The 19,420-nt window shown below is 37.2% G+C and overlaps 1 protein-coding gene across 2 annotated transcripts in view; it reads right to left on the bottom strand.

Moving 5' to 3' along the window:
- EXOC4 (exocyst complex component 4) overlaps positions 1-19,420 on the bottom strand; it is an 843,793-nt gene that overhangs the window by 147,491 nt on the left and 676,882 nt on the right. For both annotated transcript variants that reach the window (XM_061198739.1, XM_061198740.1), the window contains one exon: positions 12,421-12,576. In XM_061198739.1, coding sequence (XP_061054722.1) covers positions 12,421-12,576 — 156 coding nt within the window. The remainder of the gene's footprint in view (positions 1-12,420; positions 12,577-19,420) is intronic.

The raw sequence follows: 19,420 nt of genomic DNA, 5'->3' as shown, positions 1-19,420 counted from the left end.
TGAATTACCATATGATCCAGCAATCCCACTCCTGGGCATATACCCAGACAAAACTATAATTCAAAAAGATACATGCACCCCTATGTTCATAGCAGCACTATTCACAATAGCCAGGACATGTAAACAGCCTAAATGTCCATTGACAGATGAATGGATAAAGATGTGGTACATATATACAATGGAATACTACTCAGCCATAAAAAGGAATGAAATAATGCCATTTGCAGCAAACATGGATGGACCTAGAGATTATCATACTCAGTGAAGTAAGTCAGAAAGAGAAAGACACATGCCATATGATATCACTCATATGTGGAATCTAAAATATCACACAAGTGAACTTATCTATGAAACAGACTCACAGACAGAGAACAGACTTGTGGTTGCCAAAGGGGGGAGTGGGGGAGGGGTGGATTGGGAGTTTGGGGCTAGCAGATGCAAACTATTATATATAGAATGGATAAACAACAAGGTCCTACTGTAGAGCACAGGGAACTATATTCAGTAACCTGTGGTAAACCATAATGGAAAAGAATATGAAAAAGAAAGTCCCACCTCTGCTGGGACTTTCAGAGCTGTGCAGTTTTTCTGCCAGGAGCCACTGTATCTATACGCATAACTGCATCACTTTGCTGTGCAGCAAAAATGAACACAACCTTGTAAATCGACTATACTTGAATAAAATAAAATTTTTAAAAAAGGTTGTTTACAGATGAGGGATGGAGATGCAGAAGAGGGAGGGAACCTGGCTGAAGACACATGGAGAATTAGGGATAAGGTGGGGTAGGAACTCAGGGCTCAGTCTCAGGGTTTTCTCCACATTCTGTACCTCCCTTTTTGGTACCAAGTAGATGAGTACACTGATATATCAGTATGTAAATACAGTGAAAAGTTCCATGAAAATCGATACTAGGTCACAACAAGCAAAGAGCGAATTGGGAAGCAGCACATTATTTTCAGGCTGACGGCACCGCTCAGAGTTGTGATTCAGATTCAACTTGGAATAAAGTTGCACTTGAAATGCTCGGTTAGCTTGGAACATGAATGCATCTTTCTTTAGCCAAGCCACTCAAATAAGCCTGGCTACTTTGTAGGATGTTGTCCAGCAACACAGGATATAAACAATAAGGTACCAGGTTTTTTTTCTGTAGGTGCTGGGACTTTCAGAGGTGCGCAGTTTTTCTGCCAGGAGCCACTCTAAGTTATGCATTCCTAGAAATAGCAATCGTTTTCTATAAAGAACACTTCTTAAGCTTCAAAACAGATTATCAATATATAGAATTAAAATAACCAGTAATTACTTATAAGTTAAACATATACTTTGGTTTTTCAACTACCAAGAATTATTATAGATTTCAAAATTTATATAGCATTGAACTTCCTCAGAGAGTATTCCAGTTTATTGATGATTCTGGTTATTTCTCAAATTGCCATACAATTTCCTTTTAAGAATTTTAAATCTATTCAGAGCAGACACTAAACAACGGATCTCAAGCAATGGCAATAATTCTGAAACTGAGGAAATAAGTGTCATGTCTTCAAGGTAGCTCTCTGGGGAAGGGATTGAGCAATTGGTGGGGGGGTCTTAGGAGGAAGACAAAGAGAGATATGGGAATCTCTGGGGCAAAGTATACTACAGAGAGGAGTAAATGCTTCACATAAAATTGGCAGAAAACTGAAGATGGCTTAAGATTAAGATATTTTTTCAGGGATAAAAAAATGTTAGAATGATAGTGTATTTGTGAACAATTGGTGAACTGGCAGTGAATACTAACAGGGTTTGAGGACATGTGGAAATTTTTTTAAGCAAATAAAAATTTAAAAGCTAAGTACTAATTACTCATGGTTAAATAACCGATAATGATGAACAGTGATCCCCTGTCCCAGCCTCCCCCCTCACCTCAGTCTTATGCCCCAGAAAGAAGCACCTACAACTTTTTAAAAAAAACAATTTCTGTTTCTAATTCTTCCAGTGGTTATATCCACCACTGTATATAAATCTGTGGAAACTGCTATGCATTGATACATTCATTTTAGAATTTTTATACTGACCTCCTGCTCCGTGGATGGGTGAGGAATTAGCTTACTTATGTCCCCTCTTCCCACCCCCCAATCATATCAATTTCCCCTTCTCAGTGTAGTTACATTATTATTTTTCATTTTTCTACTGGTCTCTTTTTAACATATTTACATATTATCTTTACCTCTAGCAGTAGTACTCACCCTGCTCTAAGTTGCTTATTTGCTTAACTCCCCCAAAGACTGTGAGCTCCTAACCCAGGAGGGAAGCAGGGTGAGATGCAGAAAGGGAGAGGGTTATGGGGAGGAGATGCTGGAGGAGTTGATACCTGAGCTGTATCCTGAGAGCCGAACTGGAGAGGTACAGGAGGCAGGGGTGGGATGAGCAGAGGGCATCTCAGGAAGAGGAAAGGGCATGCGCAAACACATAGAGGGAGGAAAGAGTATGGTAGACTGGGAACAGGAAAAGGTGCAATAAGATAGGGGCGAGAAGGCAAGGGGTCCTTCGTCATCTAGCAGGGAAGTAAGCCTGCAGCAGAGAGCAGCTACCAGTAGAAATGGCATTAGGGAGAGAATAGCAGGCATGGGACTTTTCAGTGGTGGTTGTGCACTGTGTCTGTCCCTGTCTTAGGAACACCTCTTCCTGCTCCTACCCCAGAGAGATAACAGGTATTCTTGCCACCATCACAATGGCACAGAACATCATTCTCAACCGCACCTTCTGAAGGGCTGAGTAGGACTAAATTAGAGGGATTAATTTCTTCTTTTATTAAGACTCCAAATGAGAGAAAAAAGAATGGTATTGAATGTACATCTAAGTTAAAAAAAAATTAATAATTCCATGATCTAAAATTAAACAAAAAATAAAATGTAGAAAATACTATATTAGTGACTTTTTAATGATACTAATAGATAACTACAGTCCTCAAATAACCGTCTCTGTAGGCTAGCATTTATGCACTGTATAGAGGAAATTTACATTTTTTTTTCATTTACTGCCAATCGTATGCTAACAAGAGTCATATCATTTTGATATAATAACAAAGTGCCTAATTCAATCATCTTGAACATTAATTGATATGTTTGTAGCTGAGTCTCCAGTTAATTACCTGTCTTTTTTGTTTAATTTTGAGATTTAAATCTACTTCTCATCCAGTCTTGCCTGTCAGTGTCCTACACACGTCTATGACCTTCATCTTGTGTAATTGAGGGAAAAAAAAACATGTTAGCAAAGCATTTTCTACTCCTGTACTTATTTAATATATTCATATTTTCTGATTCATCTTTCCTTTTATAATTATATTTTTAAAGTCACATTAAGCCTGCAGAGGTAGTGGAATAAATATCTCTATTCTAATAAACATTTGTTCAAGCTAGCTAAAGTCTTTTTTTTTTTCCTGCATCAGATCTTTTACTTATTCCTTCAAATTTTTCTAAAGATTCTTCAATGGCTGTAGTTATCTAGAACCTTTTAACAGTCATTGCTTATATCGTTTTGAGATGCTTTAAATTTCCAAGTGGAATTTTTCTGAAAATTATCTGTGCTCTACTTTATTTTTTAATTTATTTTTTATTTTAATTTTTTTAAATGTTTATTGTTTTTTATTGGGGTGATTTTTAAAAATAAATAAATTAATTTATTTATTTTTGGCTGCGTTGGGTCTTCGTTGCTGTGCACAGGCTTTCTCTAGTTGCGGCGAGCGGGAGCTACTCTTCATTGTGGTGCACGGGCTTCTCACTGCGGTGGCTTCTCTTGCTGAGGAGCACAGGCTCTAGGCGTGTGGGCTTCAGTAGTTGTGGCACATGTGTTCAGTAGTTGTGGCTCGAGGGCTCTAGAGCGCAGGCTCAGTAGTTGTGGCACATGGGCTTAGTTGCTCCGTGGCATGTGGGATCTTCCCGGATGAGGGCTCGAACCTGTGTCCCTGCATTGGCAGGTGGATTCTTAACCACTGCGCCACCAGGGAATCCCCTGTGCTCTACTTTATTAGTACTATGTTTACATTGAAATACATTCCCAGGCTTACTAGATTTCTACTTCTCTTGTTTAATCTCAGCTGGATGAAGAAATTTAAGAAGTGTAAAGACCAACCAAAGGCAAAAACAAAACAAAACAAAAGAGATTAATTAATGGCAGTGCTGAGGACTAGAACTCAGGCCTGTGAGCTTCCAAAAGGAACATGCTACTATACATGTGACTTTCAGGGAGGCCACTGAAAGCATTTTCTTCCAATTAAGGCATTTGGCTCACCATTCTTTATATTTTAGTTTTTTTCATTTGAAGAGTGAATGATCCTTCCTGTTTTTAAATTCAGTTTCATTCAGTCAACATTTATTGAAGGTCTTCAATGTACTATTAGGGTCCACAGAAGGTTAAAGTACAAACCTACTTTTTGCTTCTATTCTGACTCTTTTTATTAAACACCTAATACAGAACTCATGCCAAACAAAGTCTTAGGAATTGCCTTGCTCTTTGAAAGTTCTTTAAGCACTCTGAGTTCATAATTCTGTAAAGTGACAAAAATCAGTCTTAACATATCACTCATTTGATCCTCCAGATGAAATAAATAGTTATCTTCTAAATAACTAAAAATAGCTAAAAATGTCGTTTAGTTTCTCTTCCTTATTCAGGTCTGTATCACACACTATCTAAAACCTACATAATTTGTTTTATATCATTTTAATATTTTCATCCATTTTGTATCGTTCTTTCTTTCTTCAACAATAATTGTTTTTTCTTTTCTTTGATTAGGCAAACGTAAAACTCAGAGGAAAGATAAGACAATAAGTTTTTTAAATTTTAATTTAATTAATTTATTTTTTATAGAGCAGGTTCTTATTAGTTATCTATTTTATACATAGTAATACATATATATGTCAATCCCAATCTCCCAATTCATCCAAGACAATCAGTTTTAAAGCACTGTACATTCCTGGTTTCAATACAGTCTTTCCCTCAAATATCTGGATATTCTGTTACCAACCTGTTACTGGAAGGGAAAGAATGGGCAACAATATAATACATGAAATATAATACAATTAATTCTAATAATAACAAACTAAACCTAGGGTAAAAGCACCTGTATGGTAACTTTCTGCAACATTAGCAAATTACGATTAAAATATCAGTCAAGAGTATGATGATCAATGAAAATGAAGGCATAACTCAAATGTCCAAAAGTACAAATTCCTCACCCAATTTAAGGCTGGATGGTCACTCTGTGCTAGCTCTAGGAGCCAGACTACTTGGGCTCAAATTCTAGCTCTGTCAACTTAGAGGCTCTGTGAATTTGGGGCAGTTATTTAAGTTCTCTGCACCTCAGTTTCCTTATCTGTTGAATGGGAATAATAGTGCCTGAAACCACACGATGTTGCCGTCAAATACGGGCACTGTCAACTCTGATTGTAATAGATTACACAATCTTTCCAGAAAACTTGATTCTTTATCATTCATCTTTCTTCATGCTGGAAGCTCAAGACTAATTTGTAAGCTTTATATATTCTTTGGCTTTTATCACCTGAATACTCTTGTCCTGGTCCTGCCAATCACATCTATCCACTTCAGGATTTTCAAACCTGGCTCTAGGGAAATGACTCTTATTCTTCGAAATTCTGGGGCCCTGAGTGAAATGGGGGTAACAGATTTGGGGGAATAGTCTCTAATGCACAGAGCCTCCCCACCCCCTTTACTTCTTCCAACACCTTATCTCTTCTGTTAATTACATGACCAGAAAACAGGACTGCTTTTATCAGTGGATATTCATTGATCTCAAAAGGATAACTATGCACATATATATGACAGGTGCAAAGATAATGGGCTAGAAAGCCTGCTTTCAGCTTCTTTGGGAACAAAAGGATATTTGCTATTTTTCGTTTTTCTATTAAAGTCCTGGCCTGACCTATTTTTTTCCTTTATTCAAAGTTAAGCCAGGAAATAATACATTTTATTTTTTAGTTAAAAAACAAGAATAGAAAAGGGGCTCGTTTAGTAATGAAGGGAGCATAACCTTTATTCAATGCAAAGGACACTGGATTCTATATTCATCTGGGCGCCAAATAGCTCTCTAAGCTTTAAAAACTAATTACAGGAAGAGAGTGTGATTTTTCAGTCTTTTTGGCTCATGCCACGCTCTGTGGTACTCTAATGTGTGAAAATCAAGGCTCTGTAACTCTACCACATTGGAATATCAATGAAGAGTCTTCCCCTCTACTTACCTTTGCTTTCAGGATAGAGAATATGACAGATTAAGAGAAAAGAATCAATCACATACAAAACAAAATAGATCTAAAAAATTATTTTTCTTCTCTTAAAGCGAATAGAGTTTGTTTTCAAACCATGTCTGTTTGCATGCAAAAACGTGGACAAATATCTCAGTCATAATGTTCAGCAAAATAAACCAGATACTATGGTGAAATCTATATAAAATTCAAGGACAGCCAAAACTAAACTATGGTGATAAAAGTCAGAATAGTGGTTACCTTGAGGTAACCTTCTGGGGTGCAAGAAAAGTTCTGTATTTTGATCGGGGAGGTGGTTACATGAGTAAAATCACACATAACATTTCTTTGAGTTATATACCTAAGATTGCATCTTACTTCATGGATATAATAATTCACCAAAAATTTTTTAAAATATGTTCAATTTGCTTTGCCTTCAAATTTAACATGGAAGGTGACAATGCAGTGAGCAAAAAGGAAATAAAGAAAGCCAAGAACTTAATTCTAGCTCTTCTAAATCAGAAGCATGAGGTGGTATACAGACGTTCATCTCTGGATTAGCCTTCTCTTTTCTGAAATAGGGCTAGAAACCCTTCCCCTTAACTCTAAGCTACTGAAGATAACTAATAAAACTGATTGAAAATCTCTTTGCAGGCATAAAAGACAATAAACCTAGGAACAACAGGAAGAAGACTTACTTTCAGTTAAAGTAACCTGAAAAGTTGGAGAAAAATAATTATCCTCCAGAAGTTACTTCTAATACAACTACTCAGGTTACAGATGTATTAAATAAGTACACTTAAAGATCAATAGTGGGACCATGCTTACCCAGACCTCTTAGAAATCTAGCAGCAGGAAAACATGATGGTAACATGGCCTGACTCTCCCCTAAGGTCAGTTTGATTATTCCTAGTTGGCACTCTAATTAAACATGTCTCAATAATTCTTTACCTCTTTTGACAGAAAAAATCATGAGGCTACTCTCTGCTACTACTGCTATGACAACATGATCTAAATTAAGAAGTGTAGGGCTTCCCTGGTGGCGCAGTGGTTAAGAATCTGCCTGCCAATGCAGGGGACACGGGTTCGAGCCCTGGTCTGGGAAGATCCCACATGCCATGGAGCGACTAGGCCCGTGAGCCACAATTGCTGAGCCTGCGCGTCTGGAGCCTGTGCTCCGCAACAAGAGAGGCTGCGATAGTGAGAGGCCCGCGCACCGCGATGAAGAGTGGCCCCCGTTTGCCGCAACTAGAGGAAGCCCTCGCACAGAAACGAAGACCCAACACAGCCATAAATAAATAAATAAATAAAATTAAAAAAAAAAATACTCATAAAAAAAAAAAAAAGAAGTGTAGAGAGCAGGGATAGGAAATATAGTTTTAAGAGTGTATAACTTATTTCATATGCTAGGGAAAAACATATTCATCACAGTAAAAGTTTTAGAGAAAAACACCTCTGTGACTTTGGCATAAGAAAGAATTTCTAAATAGGAAACAAAATGTCCTATCTATTAAAAAAATAAATTTGACTTATTAAAATTTAAAAAGTCTGTTTATTAAAAGACAGCATTAAGAGCGTGAAAAGGCAATTTGTAAAGTGGGGGAAGATGACATTATCTATCTATCTACCTACTTACTTACTACCTATCCATCACAAAGGAGTTACATCCAGATATATAAAGAATTCCTACAAATCAGTAGGGAAAAGACAGAAAACCTAATTAAAAAATGGGCAGTAGATCTGAACAAATATGTTGTGAAAGCAGATATTCAAATGGCCAATAAATACCATAAAAGTACATTAAAATATGTTCAACTTTATTAGTCATGAGAGAAATTCATATTAAACCACACTGAGATACCTCTACAAATCTACTAGAAGGCCAAAATTAAAAAGATGGAAAATATCAAATATAGATGAGATACAGAGCAATTGGAACTTTCATACACTGCTATGAGAGTACACACTCTTACTACCACTTTGGGAAACTATTTGGCAGTGTGCACTACAACTCAACATATGCATATGCTATGACCTGGCAATTTGACTCCTAGAATGTAAGCAATAGAAATATATACATATGTTTACTAAGAGACATATAGTAGAATATACAAAGCAGCACTATTTGAAACAGTTTTAAATTAGAAAGTACCCACGTACCCAACAGGAGTAAAATAAATGAATGCATATATACACACATAAACATTCAAATAATACAATATTAAAAAATATCTGGGGTGTACCCATATAATGGAATACAATATAGAGTACAGAGTAATAAGGACCTATACACAAGAATATGGATGAATCATGTCAATATAATGTGGAACAAATGAAGCCAGTCATAAAAGAATATATAAGTGCATGATTCCATTTAAAAAGAATCCAAAAAGGGATTAAACTAATCTATGTATTTAAAGGTCAGATACGGGTAATTTTTGGAGAGGAAAACAGTGACCATAAGGAAGCATGAGAAGGCTCACTATTGCTGTGTTCTGTTTCTTATTGCTATTATTCTGTTTCTTGATCTGGATACTGTTACACAATGAAAAGTAAGAAAATTTGCCAAGCTGTGCTTTTGACATGTGCACATGTAAACTACAGGTAACATAAGCAGAGAGATGGAAACTCTAAGAAAGAATCAAAAGGAAATGCTAGAAATCAAACATGCCATATCAGAAATGAAGAATGTCTTTGACGGACTTATTTAATAGACTGGGCATAACCAAGGAAAGAATGAGTAAGCTTGAAGAAACATCAATAAAAATTTCCAAAATCGAAATCCAAAGAGAAAAAGGAATGAAAAGAGAACAGAATATCCAAGAACTGAGTAACAAATTCAAAAAGTTATAATGTATGTGTAATGGGCATACCAGAAGAAGAAAGAGAAAAAGAAACAGAAATATTTGAAGCAATAATGACTGAGAATTCCCCAAAACTAATGACAGACACCAAATCACAGATCCAGGAAGCTCAGCGATCACCAAGCATGAAAAACACACACACACACACACACACACACACACACACAACACACACACACACCCCTATACCCAGGCATACAATACTCAAATGGCACAAAATCAAAAACAAAGGAACTTTGCAAGAAGCCATAGGAAAAAATTACCTTACCTATAGAAAAACAAGAATAAAAATTACATTGGACTTTTCTTCAAAAACCATGGAAGCAAGAATAGCAAAGTGATATACTTAAAGTGTTAGAACAATCATCAACCTAGAATTTTGAACCCTATGAAATTACTCTTCAAAAGTAAGGGAAAAATGAACACTTTCTCCAACAAAAATTGAAGGAATTTGTCTTCAGTAGACCTGCCTTACAAGAAATGTTAAAGAAGTTCTTTAGGGAGACTTGGACCTACATTAAAAAAGGAAGAGAATTAAAGAAAGAATAATTGAAGGTAAATAAAATCTTTTATTTCTCTTATTCTTAATTGATCTAACAGGTAACAGTTTGTTCAAAATAATAACAGCAACATTATGTACAGTGATTATAGCTTATGGATAAATGCAGTGAATGGCAGCAATGTTATAAGGGATGGGAGGAAAGAATGGGACTACTTTGTTATAAGGTACTTGCATTCGTTCTAAACGTATGTTGCAAATTCTAGGGCAACCACTAAAAAAAGAAGTTAAGAAAAAAAGAAACATAATATATATACTAAGAGAGGAGAAAAAGTGGAACTATACAAAACACTCAATGAAAACCAGACGGCAGAAAAGCACGATCCATTGTTTTAAAAATCATTAAGATTGCCTCCATTAAAGTTAAAAACTTCTGCTCTACGAAAGACTCTGTGAAGAGAATCAAAAGACAAGGCATACACTGGGAGAAAATTTTTGTAAAACACCTATCAATTATAGGACTGGTATCCAAAATATACAAAAGACTTTTAAAGCTCAACAATAAGAAAACACATGACCCAATTTAAAAATGGTAAAAGATCTGAACAGATATCTCACCAAAAATATATATATAGTTATTAAATAAGCATATGAAAAGATGCTTAACATCATATGTCATTAGGGAAATACACATTAAAACAACGAGATCACTACACACCTATTAGAATGTACCAAATCCAAAACACTGACAACACCACATGCTATCGAGGATGTGGAGTAGCAGGAACTCTGCAGGAACAATTCCCATTGTTGGTGGGAATGCAAAATGGTATGACCACTTTGGAATACAGTTTGGCAATTTCTACAAAAGCTAAACATACTCTTGACATACATCAATGTGATCTAGCAATCACATTCCTTGGTATTTACCCAAGTGAGCTGAAAACTTACATCCACAAAAAACCCTGAAGACGAATGTTTATAGCAGCTTTATTTATAATTGCCAAAACTTGGACGCAACCAAGAAATCCTACAGTAGGTGAACAAATAAACAAATTACGGTATGTCCATACAATGGAATATTATTCAGAGATTAAAAAAGAGCTACCAAGCCACCAAAAGACATGGAGGAACCTTAAGCGCATACAGCAAGGCAAAAGAAGCGAATCCGAAAAGGCTATGTATTGTATGATGCCAACTATATGACCCTTAGGAAAAGGCAAAACTAGGGAGACAGTAAAAAAAACAGTGGTTGCCAGGGGTTGGAGGAGAGGAAGGCTGGGGTGAATAGAAGGAGCACAGAGGATTTTTAGGGCAGTGAAACTATTATTCTGCACGATACTGAAATGGTTACCTTCACTGTAACCAATGAATGGGTACACTCATTATACATTTCTCAAAACTCATAGAATGTACAACACAAAGAGTGAACCCTAATGTAAACTACAGACTTAGTTAATAATAATGTATCCATATTAGCTTACCAATTTTAACTAACATACCACATTACTGTAAGATATTAAAAATAGAGGAAATTGGGGGTGAGGGTGAGTGACGGGATATATGGGAACTCTGTGTTTTTCACTCAATATTTTCTGTAAACCTAAAACTGCTACCTCATGCAAATAAAGTCTATTAATTAAAAAATAAACTATGCACATATAATATAGTTTTCTTATAACAATATAACTAGCTGACAAGTTTTTCTGAGATAATGTGAATGATGAGGAAGAAACCATAAATAGGAAGACTTTAGGTTAAATTACAGGTGAACTTTTGAGTCTCATGATTTTGAGAAGTTTTAAATGGCACTATAGCAATTTTTCATAATAAAATGTTGGTAAAAATATGGCACCATGTGAACAGTAAAGACCTATTTATCTATAGCTGCAACCCACATTCTGAGAGAGATGAGTCCACAGTTCTATGATGAATTAAAAGTAAAATATTCGTCACTACTTCTTCTATTCTTTTCCTGGTCTTTGCTTCCTTAAAGTGCTTTTACTTTATTTCATTTTTTTTTTTTTTTTTTTTTTTTTTACTATTTATTCATTCACTTGGATAGCAAAAGACAATAAGAATAAACCTACTTTTAATGTGACAAAATATTACCTCCACTTTTTTCCCCTACTTTACACAGCTCTAAAATGACAGAGGTGAAAATATTTCACTGTGGCAAGCGAGCCATGTGAAAATGAGTAGCTTCATCAAATTAGGCTACATTTTCATGGCTAAGTAAAAAATTTAAATTGTGCAAAGGTAAAAGTTGAGTGATAAAGTTGAAAGCGAGACCTTACTTTTGTCAAAATAAGTAGAAAACAATTGGATACACTATACATGAACAAACATGGGAAGCACATATATATTTCCGGAAAGTTCAACTAACAGTTCTGTGAACTAAAGAACATGCTAAGAACAATTGTAACACACTTATGGGCAGGAACTTTACATTATTAATTGTCATGTTTCCAAGGTATGGCACAAATCAAGGGCAATACAGCTTTGTTGAATAAATAAATGAATTAATGAATAAACTATGAGCTTCCCTAAGAAGGGAGAATGACCTACAAATTAAAAAATATTTTAACTTGATTTAGCAATGCTCCAGATTTGATTCACATCAATCCCTTCCTTCTAAAGTTTTGAGCACAAGCCATACTTGCACAGGAAATGAGGTGTAGTACAACAGAAACAGACTTTACTAAGTTGAGTTCATTGCTGTTTGATATTTAGAAATGGCCAAAATTTCACGTAGGAAAGAATTAGCTAAATGGATATTTTTCTTCCCACGTTTAGTACAACTTAGAAAATAGACCATTTTACCTTATGAAATCTTCTTCCTCTTCTCTCTTTGGCCTCAGCTGTTTGGGTTGAGCCATGTTAATCCAGTTTGGTAGAGATCTCAAGAGCCTGCTGATATCATCATCTTTTGCCCAAGATGCACTGATGACAAGTTTTTCTTCTGACTGGACAATGCCCCTAAACACAACCAACAGAAAAGACACACTTCAGGACACTGCCTGGCTTCCAGTTAGCATTTTCCATCCACCTTTGCTGCGGAAAAAAAGATACCATGCCCACCTCTCCTATTAACATGATCCATTATCTAGTTGGAAGCATGACATCCATGAATAGGTCACTTTTGTGGGAAACATCATTCCTAGATTCCATTTTTAGTTTCTTCATTGTTGAGTAATTGTGAAACTAATAATATTAATTAGTTCCCCTTATCATAGTTAATCCCTCAGAATAAATGAAAGTGTATGGTAGGTTTGGGGGGTGGGGGTAGGTAGGGATTCTTTCGAGAAAGATGTTGAACAAATAAAAAGTGGGTTAACCATACAAAAGAGTGCAATTAAACAACAACATAAATGATACCTGAAAGGTGATGGAAGTGTTACAAAAAGTTGTTCTCTGACCTCTTGGTTTAAACTACCAATTAGCTCTACTTGAAGGTGTTTTTTGAACCATGGACACCCCTCTATTCAAAGTAAATCTACCATCATAGAGAAATCTTCTGCCCCTGATGTCAGGCAGAAAAGTCTTTGATTATAGCTCTCTCCAGTGGGCTTTGACAAATGACCTAGAGTGACAGGCTTCAACTCCTTTAATAGGGCCCATGGGTGAGCTACTAACACGGCTCTTTCCAAAATGTACCTGTAAATTCACTGTAAATGTTCAATTTCAACTTAACTAAGAAGCTTCCCTTTCTGTTCAACATTTCTGTCACTATAACTAATTTCAATGGTCTAAAAATCCCCCTCAGCAATTCTAGGTGACAGAATGACATTTATTTATGAAGGGATTGCTAATTAGCTGGCTAGTCCTCTGAAGTTGACCAAGACTACAGGAGGTTTTCCCCTCCATCACAGGCAGGAATTTATGTTGGTATAAGGGTTATACTGAAGAACATGATGTGCTTCTAAATATACAATATATACACGGTGTATATGCTTGGATGTATGGTAAAATCTCCTTTATCCAACAGACAATTAATATTTGTAGACAGAAGTTGTTGATGCCTAAAAACCTTGACTCATGATAACCTAACTTGAGGTAACAAGATTTCATGATGTAGGGAACAATATTGCCCTGGTAATCTGAAAATAAGCTAGAATAAATAAGAGAACCATAGTTGAATTCTTCTAATTCACTACAAGCAAAAGTTTTCTAATAGTAACTATGGTCAGCAATACAAAAATTAGACTACAGAACCTTCTTCCCTGGGATTTCTCAAATTACTCTGATATCTTCCATTTCTGTTTTTTCTTTGTTATTTTCTTGCATCTTTTCTGCAATATTTATGGATTAATCCCACAATATAGTTTTTACACTTTTATATGTGGGGTGCCGGATTCAGTCTTACAGAATGGTACCATCTCAAATTTATGCTATTCCACAGCAGAAGAATCCTCAACATTCTTTGGCATTCTTTTTACCTGTCTCTGATCGACCTCCTCTCTCATTTGCTCTACGGCTATTTTTTTAAAATATATACATATTTTTTGAATTTTATTTATTTTTTTATACAGCAGGTTCTTATTATCTATTTTATACATATTAGTGTATATATGTCAATCCCAATCTCCCAATTCATCACACACACCTCCCACCAGCTTTTCCCCCTTGGTGTCTAGAAAAGGGAACCTTCTTCACTGTTGGTGGGAATGTAAAGTGATACAGCCACTACGGAGAACAGTACGGAGGTTCCTTAAAAACTAAAAATAGAACTACCATACGACCTAGCAATCCCACTACTGGGCATATACCCAGAGAAAACCATAATTCAAAAAGACACTTGTAGGACTTCCCTGGTGGCGCAATGGTTAAGAATCCGCCTGCCAACGCAGGGGACACGGGTTCGAGCCCTGCTCTGGGAAGATCCCACATGCCGCGGAGCAACTAAGCCCGTGCGCCACAACTACTGAAGTCCACGCACTCTAGAGCCCGAGTGCCGCAACTACTGAAGCCCGCGCGCCTAGAGCCTGTGCTCCGCAACAAGAGAAGCCGCCGCAATGAGAAGCCCGCGCACCGCAATGACGAGTAACCCCCGCTTGCCGCAACTAGAAAGAAAAGCCAGTGCGCTGCAACAAAGACCCAACACAGCCAAAAATAAATAAATTTATTTTTTAAAAAAGACACTTGCACCCCAGTGTTCACTGCAGCACTATTTAGAATAGCCAGGTCATAGAAGCAACATAAATGTCTATGGCTATTTTTTAAACCTTTGCCCTTTATCTCCTCATTGCTTATCCCCCGCATTCTTCCCATCCGCCAAAGAAAGGAGGAGACCTAATTACATACTTTCAAACATCCCACCTCCTATCCCCCACAGAAATACTTTCAAATCTGTTTCATTCTCCTTCACTTCCAGTAATCCCTCTACCTAGGCTCTGGGGGACCCTTTTCCCACCCCGCAACGATCCCCCCCTTTTTTCTGCATATTTAGGGTCTCTCTCAATATATTCCTCAATCCCATGTTATTTTTTTAAATGAATGACTGAATCTCTTTCTTGATCTAGCATTTCTCTCTAGTAAAGCTCCTCTCTCTCCTTCACACGCACTGTCATCAAATGAGTGCAGCCTCCACTCACTGACGTTACTTTCTCACCTGTTGTTCACTTTTTCAACTCGTGAAGTCTCCCTCCAGGATCTACTCTATGATTTAACCCATCTATTCCTTCTTGCAAATTTTTCAATGATCATATTTTTTACTTCTAGACAAATGCACTGGCTTCTCCCCTCCAAACTGTCCTGTGCTTGTATTATGAATTCTATTCCTTCTTTTATCTCTTTGAATATTTTAAAAGCATGAATTGTAAAGTTCTTTTTATGTGTCTCTGTATTTTTTGGTAATTCTTTGGATGTCAAATGTCCTATCAGCTGCATTTTCCTTCTTTTCTTATGATGGTGAGTTTTCTCACGTGGTCTGCTCTGCTGGTCTGCAAGCTCTACCTCAGCGGGACACGTCCTCTGTAGGAATCCCACATTTGCCCTGCATTTTGGAGATGTCACTATTAGGTGGGTTGCATTTGCCTCTCCTGGATCCTAAAGGTTTCACCAGTTCCAAATAAGATTTTAAGATTCTTTTTTCCTTCCTTGTCTTGGCTTAAAATTTTCTCTCCCTACATGGGTGGTACAAATTGAGGTCCTTACTTGCACATGTCACATGTGTAGGATTCTGATTTCTTTTAGGGGCCACTTTTTCTACTCCAAGTAGGGTGGCTCATTCTCAAGCACAGAGCTTTCCTGGTTCCATTTATAGGTGGAAAAACCCCAAGCACAACTTCTGCACTGATAAAATTTCAGGCCACGCAGGTGTTAATATGTTAGGCCCCTATTGGGTCTTCACCTCTGCTATGGTCTGAATGTTTGTTTCCCCCCCAGGATTCACATGTTGGAATCCTACCAGCAATTTGACAGTATTCGGAGGTAGGGCCTCTAGGAAGTGATTAGGTCATGAGGGTGGAGCCCTCATGAATGGGATTAATGACTTATAAAAGAGATCCCACAGAGTTCCCTAGCCCCTTCCGCCAGGTGATAATGCAATGAGCAGTCTGCAACCTGACTCTTCCAGCACTATGATCTTGGACTCCAGCCTCCAGAACTGTGAGAAATAAAATTCTGTTGTTTATTAGCCACCCAATCTTTGGTATTTAGTTATAGCAGCCCAAACAGACAAAGACAACCTCTATATGTGGTCCTGATACCTTTGTGGGCCTCTCAACTTCAACATTTGCTTGTTGCTATGGCTTTTAGTTCCTCCTTCATTTGAGGCATGTGGAAAATCTTCTTTCTTTTGAATTTGGCTACATATTTAAAATATATTCTTAAAGATACATATTTTTATCTGGACTTTCTATGTATTAGGAGTAGGAAAAGGGTTTCCTAAATCTGTCCACTCCACACTTCTAACTGAAGTCAAAATTCAGTATTAAATCAATTGCAGTCAGGGTTCTAGAACCACCGTTTCCCTGAAACTGCTCTACCAATCCGTGGGTATTTTTTTTACTTTATACTCTGATTATTCAGAAGCATCTGATACTTTTGACTATTCCCTTCTTAAAATATTACTCCTTTGGTATCCACATTATCATCTTCTCCTAAGCTCTTTCTTGGCCGAACTGAGGGTTCTTTTCCTCTGTCCATACTTTACATGTTGGTATTCCACAGCATTCTGCATGGTCTCACTTGGTCAATCTCATCTTCTTGCCAGACATGACCCACCTGTATTCCAAAGACTCCCAAATTAATATCTTCAGGGCTGCCCTCTCTTCTAAGTCTCGGATCTGCACATACAAAGGTTAACAGGAGAACTGAACTTGGAAGTCCTACCAGCTATTTAAATTAGAGTCAAAGGAGCTCATTTATTATCCACATTTCCCTCTCCCACTGAACATCTAGTATTCCCTATTTTGGTCAACAGTCCAACCATCCATCCTGTTATTTAAGTCAGGAACTCGGAGTCATCCTCATTACCCATAGATACATAACCTCCCAATTCCATCTGCTTAGTAACTTATAAATCTGTTGTTTCTGTCCAGGTTCACTGCCCTTAGCCAATATTTAGACCCTCATCATTTTTCACTTGGACTTGGCAGTAACCTTATAACTGGGTGTCTTGCCTGGAGCTTCAAGACCATCAGTCCAACTCACCAAGTTAGTCGGAAGTGTCATTTTTCTAAAATTGTACAAATGCAATCATGTTTTCTCCTTCTTAGAATTCTTCACTGATCCTAATTCTAAGACCAAGTCCAAACCTAGCAAGGCGTGAACATCTACCTTTTCAACTTTATCTCCTGCTACTGCTTTCCTCTTTTGTCTCTGTTCACTACTCCCAGTCAAATCCCTGCCTGTGTTGGCTGAACACCCTACCCGCAGTGAGTATTCTAATGGTTTCTAAGGGGATATACTGTTTCCTGCTTGTATGTATTATCTCTGCCCAGAGAGCCTTTTTCCATCTTCCTTGTTTGCCTCTACTGATCAAACATTACCTCGGCTCTTCCCTTGGGACAGCTGAGTCCTTTCTTTTGTACCATATCACCCTTTACCCTGAGGTTTTCAATCTTGACTGCACCTGGGGAGCTTTAAAAAAAAAAAAAAATACTGGACGCCCAGGCCACTTCTAAGACCTAGTAAATCAGAATCTCTGGGGATGGGACCCAGGCATCAGAATTTTTAAAAGTTTCCCAGGTGATTCCAATGTACACTCAAAGGTGAGAACCACTGCCTTACACATACCTCTGCTCTCAGTGGTCCTACCACAGTTCTTTACAAGTTGGCATCCCCTACTAGATGATGAGTTCTCTGAGGACAGAGTTGATTTCTCATTAGCTTTTGGGCTCCTAGCGCCTAGCACAATACCTGGTATTTGGAAAGTGTATAAGAACTGAACTGGACATAAAAATAAGCCCTCTTCAGTTTTAGGAGACTGGGCAACTGATTAAGCTAAAACCATTTTAGTGGTTTTCCTTTACTATTTCTCTGCACTGAACGACTTAGGTGAGCCATCAAGCCATCTGCCATTTTGACCAAATTACAGATCACATTGCCATGGTCTCTCCATACCTGTCTGAATTCAGTACAAGTCAGAATAATGAATACAGGTGTGTCCCCTTCTGGAAAAAAAGAAAGTCCAACATAAAAAAGTCCTGACTCAAGACAAATGAACCAAGGAGTGATTACCGTCAAACCTTCCCCTTCACTTATTCATAGGTGGCCTATTACTGGAAAGTCTCCTCAAAACCTCACTTTCTCTGGGAGGACTCTGTTGACTATGTCAGCCTACAGTAATCTTCCCCTTTGGAAAGCAAATGAATAAAAGCCTTCCTTTTATACTTATTGTTTATCACCTCATAATTAGGACTCTGTCCAACACAATGGGTTGGACAAACTATGGTCTGTCTGTCAAATCTGCCCCATTAGCTTACTTTGTATGTGTTGTAAGCTATGAATAGGATTGACATTTTTTAATGTATTTTTTTTTAATCAAAAGAAGAAGAATATTTTGTGACATGTGAAAATTATATAAAAGTTAAATTTCAGTGTCCATAACTACAAAGAACCGTGGCTGACTGGTTCAATTCCTCTTATACCCACACTACAAGTCAAATTCTGCTCCACAGAGTGAGAACTCCAAACCCAACTCAGTTTTCTTTAAGCCCATCCATCCTGGCCCCCATCTGCCCCAGGGTTCAGGAGACAGTTTGGGTCTGTATGTGTGAGATGGTACTGTACGTTTTCGGGATCTAGAATTTTTCATTTTAGCACTTGCTGGAATGAAAAAATAGCTTAGCGGGATACTATGTTAAAGGTACTCACATCATTTACTTATGTATTTTTTTAAGACTGGTTTAATTCAATAATATGGTATTATATTACTGCCTTCACTAATATTCATAGATCCTGTCTTATTAAAAAAACAGTAATCCAAATTAACCAGCACGCTGTCTACCTATATATTGCCCTCAACAATAAATTATTAATTCATATTGTAATGAACATCAATCCCAAAAGCAATTCCAAATATTCTGATTTGAAATATTAGCATTGATTAGCAACATACGATTACCCTAAAGGGAATTTTTCATTCAAATGGCAAAGTTCCCATCCTAACTAATTGCATTTATTAGTTTATAATTTTGAGATAAATGGGATTATGTGGGTTACAAAATTCCAGGATATACCTAAATAGCCTCACAAAAGGAGAACTAAATCTACAATAATTATTCCACAAGAGGAGTAGGGTCAATCACCACTACCAGGACCATAACCTACTAATTAATTCACAGCTCAACGGGCCACAGACAGAGCCATCTGTGAA

The sequence above is a fragment of the Eubalaena glacialis genome, chromosome 8, assembly GCF_028564815.1.
Source record: "Eubalaena glacialis isolate mEubGla1 chromosome 8, mEubGla1.1.hap2.+ XY, whole genome shotgun sequence".
Classification (NCBI taxonomy): domain Eukaryota; kingdom Metazoa; phylum Chordata; class Mammalia; order Artiodactyla; family Balaenidae; genus Eubalaena; species Eubalaena glacialis.
The sequence above is the reverse complement of the archived record's forward strand: the minus strand, read 5'-3'. Positions and strand labels throughout refer to the sequence as shown.